Source organism: Rutidosis leptorrhynchoides, chromosome 3 (assembly GCF_046630445.1).
Source record: "Rutidosis leptorrhynchoides isolate AG116_Rl617_1_P2 chromosome 3, CSIRO_AGI_Rlap_v1, whole genome shotgun sequence".
Classification (NCBI taxonomy): Eukaryota; Viridiplantae; Streptophyta; class Magnoliopsida; order Asterales; family Asteraceae; genus Rutidosis; species Rutidosis leptorrhynchoides.
In genome coordinates this window covers 590,238,562-590,249,228 of record NC_092335.1, presented here as the reverse complement: position 1 = coordinate 590,249,228, position 10,667 = coordinate 590,238,562, and the positions used below count along the sequence as shown (strand labels likewise).

At 33.5% G+C, this 10,667-nt stretch overlaps 1 protein-coding gene across 1 annotated transcript; it reads left to right on the top strand.

Moving 5' to 3' along the window:
- Positions 1 to 6,529: 6,529 nt before the first annotated feature.
- On the top strand, positions 6,530 to 7,054 carry LOC139902170 (uncharacterized). Its single transcript, XM_071884822.1, has one exon. The coding sequence runs from the start codon at positions 6,530 to 6,532 to the stop codon at positions 7,052 to 7,054; it is 525 nt and encodes a 174-aa protein (XP_071740923.1).
- Positions 7,055 to 10,667: the final 3,613 nt, after the last annotated feature.

Here is a 10,667-nt window from a genome sequence, read left to right as displayed (position 1 = left end):
AGGAAAAAGGTTCACTCAAATTTGTTTCAATAAATTAAAATTTAGCAAACTTGATCGATTCCTTATATCAGAAAGCATCCTAAAATTATGGCCTGACATCTCATCTAAAACACTCGATTTCGGGATCTCTCTGATCACTGCCCGATCATCCTAAAAAATTCCTTCGTCAATTTTGACCCTAAACCTACACGTGTTTTCGATACCTGGCTTAAACTAAAAAATGCCGACGAAATAATTAAATCCACACGGCTCCTTCCTGTCAATGGCAACCGCGCAGATTGCATCCTTCGTAATAAACTAAAAAATGTTAAACTTGAACTTAAAAAATGTAGTTCACAATTAAACAACCTCGACACTGAAATTAAATCACACCTTGATGCTTCCAGTGAATGGGAAAAACTCGCCGAAAGTAGGCCACTAACTGAACCTGAAAGATTAAGTTGGGTAAATGATAAAATATAACACATTGAAAAAGAAAAGAAGAAATCTAACGTGCTCAAACAAAAAGCCCGCATCAAATGGAATCTCGAGGGAGATGAAAACTCTAAATACTTCCACAACTACATTAAAAGACGTGCTAATAAAAATAACATCTGTGGCATTTCCTTAAATGGATCATGGTCCGAGGATCCAAACATTATCAAAAATAGGGCACTAAAATAGTTCGAGACACTTTTCAAATCCAAAAAAAAAAAAAAAAAAAAGGAAGTTGCCCATTCGATAACGAAACGGAACATTCCTATATCACCCAAGATGATAATCTTCTACTTGAAGCCCGATTTTCTGAAACTGAAGTGTGGAATGCACTTCAAGACTGAGATAGCTTGAAAGCTCCCGGTCCTAACGGCTTCAAGATGAAATTCTTCAAAAAATATTGGTGATTGATCAAAGAGGACCTTATTAATGCCTTAGATTGGTTTTGGCTCAACTCCGAAATATCTAAAGGTTGTAACGCCTCTTTTTTCACTCTAATTCCTAAGAAAGCCAACCTAAACAGATATAATGAATACTGTCCAATATGCCTTATCGGTAGCTATTACAAAATCCTCACCAAAATCCCATCAAATCGTCTCTCGAAAGTCATCCATAAAATAATCGGAATCGAACAAACCGCTTTTCTAAAAGCTAGAAACATACTTGATATTGTCCTAATTGCAAACGAATTAATAAACGAACTCAAAAGAAAAAAGAAAAAAAAGGCCTCATATTCAAAGTGGACTTCGAAAAGGCATTCGACTGCATCGAGTGAGATTTCCTTTTCGACACTATAAGGTGCTTGGGGTTCGACACTAAATGGATAAAACTCATTCATGCCTGCCTTTCATCCTCTTCCATCTACATTCTCCTCAACAGGTCCCCGACCTCGGAATTCACACCTAGTACGGGTATTCGTCAAGGAGGTCCAATTTCCCCTTCCTCTTCATCATTGCTGCTGAAGGTCTCAACATCCTTGTAAAACGTGCAATCGCAAACGACCAATTATGTGGTATTTGCATTGGTCATGACAAGGTTGTTGTGTCCCACCTATAATATGCCGATGACACAATCTTCTTCGACGAATGGAGTAAACGCAATGCAAAAAATATTTCCAAACTACTTAAATGCTTTGAAAATATATCAGGCCTAAAAGTAAATGATATTGCTATAAACATACATATATTTCGACGCAATATCATTTATATTTCATATTCTTTTATCGTTTACAAGGACATTAGATTCACATTTTATGAGAAAAGCAACGAAAGTAATACACATGTTAAAGTTGGAAGAAAAGACAATAAACGACGAATTTAAACCAATTATATATCGAGAAAATGTTTATCCGAAATCAAGAATAAAAGATGAAAAATATGCCAGTTCAAGATGATCGAAGAAAAAGAGTTCAAATGAAAGCTCCAAATCAATATACGTCAACACGAAACACAGGGTCAACAGAGAACAAAAATAAAAAATACAAACCTGCCATTTACTCTTACGCGGATCGCGTAATACATTACGCGAAACGCGTAATGTTGTGACACATTTCCAGATTTCATGTTACTCTTACGTGGAACGTGTAGATACCACGCGAAATGCGTAATGTTTGATCCAGATCCAGATTCAAGTTCACATGGGACGGTTGCTTTTGGGTTTAGTATTACTACTTTACAGTCCTTTTCAGCTTTACATAATTAAAAGGAGTATACAGCTCAAGCCTACCTACTACTCATTTTCTCTACATGTTAAATACGGAGTGCCATTTTACAAGCAAAGAGAGTAGTTAGTTTAGGTAGATAACAAAACTATATACAACCTACTGTCTCAATTTATTTTCCATATTACTCCGTATCAATTTATTTCATTTTAATTCCGTACCAAAATAAATTTCAAGTTCAAGTTAGATAGTTTCAATATTGTAAGAGTGGTACTGTTCGTGTACACGGGTGTTTTTATTTTCAATTTCTACCATTTGAAGTCAATGAGGGTAAAGTTTATTGTAAGTTGTTCCGTTTAAATTTTAAGTATTTCATTATTGTTGTTATTTAAATTACCATTATTATTGTTAGAATCATTATTATTGTTATTATGTGTATTATATTATGTTTTTATTTTTACTCCCGTCCTATTATTATGATTAGCTAGTTTACTCCTGTGTTTGATTAGATGTAGAGCCCCTCGATTATGGATTGTTATCATTTAGAACACTAAAATGTAACTTTGATTATCTTTAATATTGTGTCTAGCTAAAAGAACCATTGTTATATAATTAGATATTTAATCCCTATCACTTAATTTATTAGATAAAAATAGCGAAAGTTATTTTTATTAATATAGATTATGCTTCAACACTAAAAGTGGTTTAGACGAACTTATGGATAAATTATTAACACCAATTTAGAAATAAGATTCGGTGGTTTGGATAATATTATAGTTCATATAATCGTGAAATTGTAAAAGGAAAACCGTTACGATTTAAGTTTTGGCGAAAGTCAAAACTAGGCTAGGTCTCAATTTAAATAATCGGGGTATAGTTGACTCGCTAAAATAAGATTTAACGAAAGTTAGATTTAATTTTAGTTAGTTAAGATTTTATATAAATTCGAAAGAAAAATATATAAAGTCAACATTTTAAGTATTACAATTGTTATTTTAGTCATTTTAGATATTGTGTTCAATCAAAAGATCCATTATTATGTAAATTTAATACTTAATCCCCGTCACATAGTTTATTGAATCATTTAGCGAAAGTTAAATTGGTGATATATAAAATATGCTTCAACGCTATTTGTGATCTAGACAAAACGTAGGATTATATTCCTGACAAAAATATAAGAATACGGATTTGGTGATGTGGTGGTATTAAGATTTATATAGTCATGAAATTATAAGAAGGGAAACCATTTTAGTTTAGGTTTTAATGAAAGTTAAAACTAGGTTGAATCACAATTCGAATGATCAGGTATAGTTGATTTGTTAAAATGAGATTAGCGAAAGTTAAGTTGAATTTTAGTAAATCAAGACTTTATGAAATCGAAAGGTTATCACGAAGTTATATACTATATAATATTATAACCGAACTTAACAACAATCCATAGTATATTGATTATGAATTGTCTATGATTCATATCAACGAGGGGGACGAAATCTAAGTAAATACACTTTCTTATATTTTTATTTCTTGTAATTTTTATTATTATTTTAGTTAATTATATCCAAAACCAAAAACCAATTAAAACCCACTTAAAAGTATAATTAATTGTTGTTAGATTCTTGAATACGCTTCTCCCTGTGGAACGAACTTGACTTGCCAGTATCTATTGCTGCACGATCGGGACCAGTTGCCCGTAGTGTGATAATATTTATTAAGTTAGTTTAATTATAAAATTTAAAGGTCGGTTTTATCACATCAGTAAATCTTAAAAAAGCAATCTTTATGGAGTTGGGATCTCACAAAATGATGTCGAGAACATGGCAAACTACATTAATTGTTCGGCCGGTTCAACTCCATTCACCTACCTAGGGCTACCCATCGGTGTCCCTTCCACAAAAGCTTCCTCTTGGCAACCAGTCATTGATAAACTCGATAAGCGACTCTCCGAATGGAAAGCAAAATCTATTTCATTCGGAGGTCGGCTTACCCTAATCAAATCTGTCATATCCAGTATTCCTATTTACTACTTCTCCTTATTTCATGCTCCCTCTAAAATAATTAACATACTTGAATCTAAAAGAAGAACATTTTTTTGGGGCGGTTCGGACTTGGACAAAAAAATCAATTGGATCAAATGGGAACACATTTATTACCATATTAAACACTGGGTCGTTATCTTGCAAAAAAAAAAACTCCCTATTATGCAAATGGTGGTGGAGATTCGCCAATGAAAAAAACGCTTTATGAGTCAAAATCATATCAAGTATATACGGGGAGGGGGAGGGGTTTGTACTACTGTTTTATCTAGAAATGTTTCAGGTTGTACAATATGGAAAGAAATCATCAAGGCCAGTAAAATTGCGGATAATCTTGGTGCAAACTTCTCCAACTCGATAACAAAGAATATTGGCAATGGTAATGGTACTAAATTCTGGCAAGAAATATGGTGTGGTTCCGAAAAATTTTGCACACTTTTTCGAAGACTTATACTTGCTCAATACCAATCAAAACGCCTTGGTTGCGGATCACATCACATCAACTAACTCTGTCACGATCGGCAAATGGAACTGGTCACGTGCCCCTTACGGTCGCGCACTCAACGAATTAACGGAACTAGACAATCTGTTGGCTTCCATCACCCTCTCCGACAAACCCGATTCATGGAAATGGAACTTAGAGCAATCCGGCATTTTTACAACAAAAGCCCTCGCATCTATACTCGACAACTTAAAACTTGGAACCCCATCCACCATCTTGAAGACACCAAAAAATAATCTAATACCTCAAAAAAATCAACATTTTTATGTGGAGAGTAACACTTGGTAGAATCCCGACACGCATTGAACTCGACAAACGTAACATTGATCTCGACACATTACTTTGCCCATTATGTATCTTACATGTCGAGTCCATCGAACATGTCATCTTTCATTGCCCGCTCACTTCATTCGTTTGGAACTAATCTTACAATGGTGGAACCTTCCCGACAACACCCTTTCCAAGATCTCAGACGTCACTACAAACGAACAATCATTCACTTCATCTAAACACGGTGCACACATTTGGCAACCCACGAAATGGGCCTCATCATATATTATATGGAAATACCGAAATCTTAAGGTCTTTAGCAAAAAAGATTGGTGCGGCAACACAATTCTCTCCGAAATACTAACACAATCATTTGGGTGGATATCTAAAAGATTTAAAAAATCAACAATCGAGCGGCACCAATGGCTTATCAACTCATCCTACTACACCTTCTCGAATCATCAAAGATCGGGCATCGGCTAATTCGGTTTTGTGAAGCCCTCCACACTTCACGTTTCGTGGTGTGGGTATACATTTCTCACTTGGTTAAATGGAAAGTAGTCGTCAACTTTGTCATCGCAGTTGCGGTACTGTTTAGGGGCTTCTTTCCAACTTATTTTTTCAAGTTCCTTGGTGTCTAATGTTTCCCTTTTCATGTGCGTGTTTGTGTCGCTTTTCCATTTCGTTTCACTTTAATGTAAATGTATACTTTATAGGGCTTTGTAATTTTTCGATATATCAATAAAAATTTACTTGTTTTTCAAAAAAAAAAAAAAAAAAGTTAATTGGGTACTTAATACGGGTTACAATATTTTGAGCCTCTTAGAATATTGGACCATGTGCACTTTCATAGGTTGCGCAATCTAATATTCGGGCTTGATCATCCTAATGTGCTGATGGTAATTGAAATTCTTTATATATGAAGATTTTAGAACGCCAATAAAGCTTATACAACTAACATACATGAAATAAAAAAAATTAAAAAGAATAAATTGCTGTTAGAAAATAAGTGTATTACATAATACGGAGTAGTAAAAAAATCTTCTAACTATAAAATCAAATTAATGTAAATAGCATAAACTGGTGACCAGTAAGTAAGCTTTAGTGTGTTGATAAATAAATAAATAAATTTACATATAAAATTATAAAATAAGAATTGACCTTTTTCTCTCCAACTCAAAGACACATAAGATTGAAAAAAAAAAAAAAAAAAAAACGTTATCTTATCTTCTTTTTCATACCAAGGTGTGAAAAAGAAGAATTTATCTAGATACCAAGGAGTCATTTCCGTTTTCCCCAAACTCATGTCTAAATAAATAATGAATTTATCTAGATACCAAGGAGTCATTTCCGTTTTCCCCAAACTCATGTCTAAATAAATAATAGTAGTAATAAAATAAATTATTATATATACACAAGTAGTCAAATCAAACCCACAATTGAGTAATACTTTAACAACTTGCCATCTAAAAAAACGCACCTATAAACATCATCTCCACCCACACACAAACTAACAATAAATTCTTATCTACAATTCATCAATATCCATTTCTCCATCAACATTTTCTTATAGATTATCTCATCACAAACATGGGAACCAAACCCATAACCCAAAAAAACCTAATGATCAAAATCCTCACAACACCTTTTCGGGCCATACGCAAAGCCAAAGACTTCTACATTCGTAGCATAACCGATTGCGCCAACCACACGAATTACGCTAGGCCCGTTATGACCTATGGTAACCCGTTATCTAGGACCACAAGCGCGAGCTCGTTTGGGTCAAGCGTTGCGAGTGAAGATCTTAGGGAACTTATTAGAGCTAACTCCACAACTAGTATGAATAATGTTAATATAAATAGGTCTGATCTTGAATTGTACATAAAACATCAACAACAACAACAACAACAACAACAACATATGATGATTATGGGATCAAGAAAAGTACCGAGGAGTGTGAGTGTTGGGATGGGTCGAATTGATGAAGATGTTGCGGTTTCGAGTTTTAATGAAGAAGAAGATTTGGGTAGAAAGGTGAAAAGTGATCATATGGTGTTTAATAGAAGTAAATCTCATGCAGTTACAAGTAATACCAAGGTTAATAGTTATTCTTGAATGATTTTTCTTTTTCGATTTTATATAATATATTGTCCTTTTGATTTTGGAATTTGTGTAACAACTAAGTTACTATCGATGATGAAATGCAAGATCTTGAAGAGTTAATTTAGGTTATGAAATAATAGAATCAGGGCACGTCCCAATAATTTAAGTACTAGGTAAAAATAAGGACTATTGAATCGTAACGAATTATATAATTTATTCAAAAAATACTCTTATTTTTTTAGGACATTTAATTATTATTTTTAAGTTTATTGTGTTTCGCGTTCACTGCTTCAGTTATGTTTCTCTTTTTTCCATACTTTTCCCAAATCTTTGAATATATATATATATATATATATATATATATATATATATATATATATATATATATATATATATATATAGTGGTAGGATCAAGAGGGAAGTAATCAAGCGGGGGAAGCAAAAAAAAAATTTTTTTCGTTTTTTGAAAAAACCTTGTTCACGAACATTATAGATGGGATGAAAATATGAACATTTAGTAGAGACGCTTTGTGATAAATGTTTTTATTTTGGCGGAAAAACGCTCGAAGAAGTAATATATAACAATTCTCGTGTTTTTCTAGCGTATGTTGAGGTTTTAGCTATTGGGGTTTAGATATTAGGGTTTAGAAATTTAGGGTTTAGGGTTTAGATTTAGGGTTTAGATTTAGGATTTAGATTGAGTTTTTAACACGAACGGTTTAGAGTTTAGAGTTTAGGGTTTAGGGTTTGGTGTTTTGGGTTTATTGTTTAGGGTTTAGGGTTTAGGGTTTGGTGTTTTAGGTTTATGGAATAAACCCAAAACACCAAACCCTAAACCCTAAACTCTAAACTCTAAATCGGGCTAAATTTTACTTCACAAAACATAAAAAAAAAACGTTCATATTATTCACGAACAATATTATCTTGAATGTTATTTTTGTCGATCGTTTTTCCGCCTAAATAATAACATTCATTACGAAGTGTCTCTTCTAAATGTTCATATTTTCGTGTGATCTTGATGCCGGAAAAAAAAATTCCAAAAAAAAAGAAAAAAAAATTTGCTTCCCCCCGCTTTCCCCCTATTGGTTACTTCCCCATTGATCCTGCCCCTATATATATATATATATATATATATATATATATATATATATATATATATATATATATATATATATATATATAGTGGTAGGATCAAGAGGGAAGTAACCAATCGGGGGAAGCGGGGAGAAGCAAAAACTTTTTTTTTCTTTCGTTTTTTGAAAAAACCTTGTTCACGAACATTATAGATGGGATGAAAATATGAACACTTATTAGAGACACTTTGTGATAAATGTTTTTATTTTGGCGGGAAAACGCTCGAAGAAGTAATATATAACCATTCTCGTGTTTTTCGAGCGTATGTTGAGGTTTTAGCTATTGGGGTTTAGATATTAGGGTTTTATAGGGTTTAGATATTAGGGTTTAGAAATTTAGGGTTTAGGGTTTAGATTTAGGATTTAGATTGAGTTTTTAACAAGAACGGTTTAGAGTTTAGGGTTTAGGGTTTAGGGTTTAGGGTTTAGGGTTTGGTGTTTATTCCATAAACCCAAAACACCAAACCCTAAACCCTAAACTCTAAATCGGGCTAAATTTTACTTCACAAAACATGAAGAAAAAAAAAAACTTTCATATTCTTCACGAACAATATTATCTTGAATGTTATTTTTGTCGATCGTTTTTCCGCCTAAAAAATAACATTCATCATGAAGTGTCTTCTAAATGTTCATATTTTCGTGTGATCTTGATGCCGGAAAAAAAACGGGAAAAAAAATTATTTTGCTTCCCCCCGCTTCCCCCCGATTGGTTACTTCCCTATTAAACCTGCCCCTATATATATAATGGACTCCTGAAAACTCTTGGCCCTGAACGGTCGATCAACTTATTCCCCCTCCGAGCCTCCCCCAAAGAGAATGATTAGGCGTTTAATAATTTAAAATTTGTCATTCAGGGATCAAACAAACCCGTCAAAGTTAACCAGTTTAATACTTAGTGCTAAATTACTAAAATAGTCAAATCAAGCGCAACCTTATTAGAGAAAATTAAATAAAATATAACTACTTGGAGGCCAGATGGGAAAAAGATTCTTTTTTATTTTTAAAGAGAGATGTTATCAGCTATTTTATGTTTTATGTGTCGACGACTAGCTATTAGACCGGTCACATTGTAGCGTGATATGGCCTGCATCATTATCATCGCGCCACAGTGCGACGTGATAGTGGCAAATTTTTCAGGCGTGATTGTTGCATCACACAAAGAAGAGAGGCGTGAAGTGGGTGGGAACGAATCGAGGAGAGCCACGTGTCCAGATCAATTTACATTCTCTATTTTGATAATGATTATTGTAAGTAACTAAAGGGAGGGTGAATAGTTACTTAACACGATTTTTAACACTTTTTCGATGATCAACAATATTTGAACAATCCTTGATCATTTTAATCAACTCAAACCAATGTGTGTCGTGTTTATGTTTGTAATAATGCGGAATGTAAAGTAAAGAACATAAACACAAGGATTTATAGTGGTTTTGGTGGATGTTAACTAATCCACCTTAATCTACTCTCCGATTCACTAATCGGGAGTTTTGCTTCACTAAGCACCTTTCTCCAAATTCAGTGGAGATCCGATTTATAAGCCTTGTACTTCTCCTTAGACAACAAACCTAATCCTTCTATCCCTTTGAAAGATTACCTCTAACTTAGATCAACTTGTCTTTACCTTGGACAAATATTAATTCCCAATGAAATTAATCAACTCGCTAGTTCCCTTTAAGGAAAATGATAGCTAAGCTAGCATATGCTTCTAGTTACAAGGTACACGACTCACCCTTTCTAATAATGACAATCCTAAGACAATTCTAAGGATTAATACAACACTATGTAAACTCACAATGATAAGAATTTGATAGTAAGTTTACAATCTCTTCTATAATCTATGAGATTATAGAACTTCTCTTGCTAATCACAAACATATGTATATGAGTTATGTTCTTGTGATTCTCTGATGATTTTGAGTTGTAGCATGCAAGACGTTCAAGTCTTCAAAGTTCTCCAAGTCTTGCTATTTATATGGAGAGAGATAAAAAGTAGTCGTTGCTGCGGCTGGGACCACGGTCGACCGTGGGTCGACCAGTCGACCGCACGTGGTCCAGTTCAAAATTCCTATCCGTTGCATAGCCATTTGAATCAGTTTTGAACTATAATCTTTGAACTCTTTACTTCATTTCTTTGAACTCTTTACTTCATTTAATACCTGCAAAAGATACCCAACATCCTATACAAGTAATATATGCATTAAGTGTTCATTTACCTTGGATGTATTGCCTTGATAGTGACTTGTCATGCTTAAAGTGAAAAGTGTAACATTCTTGGATACAATTCATGATAATCATTTGAGGAAATCTCAGTTTTGTCATAATATTTTTTTGTAATTAACACATTTGCTAAAGTCCTATTGGTTGGTCAACATGTCATTGATGACAACAACCCACTTTAATCATAAAGCACATTAGTATTCAATTTTAAACCTGTTTATGAATTAATTGTGTTCATGAAGTCTTAACAATTTAAGTAAGTAATGTCAGTTAAAC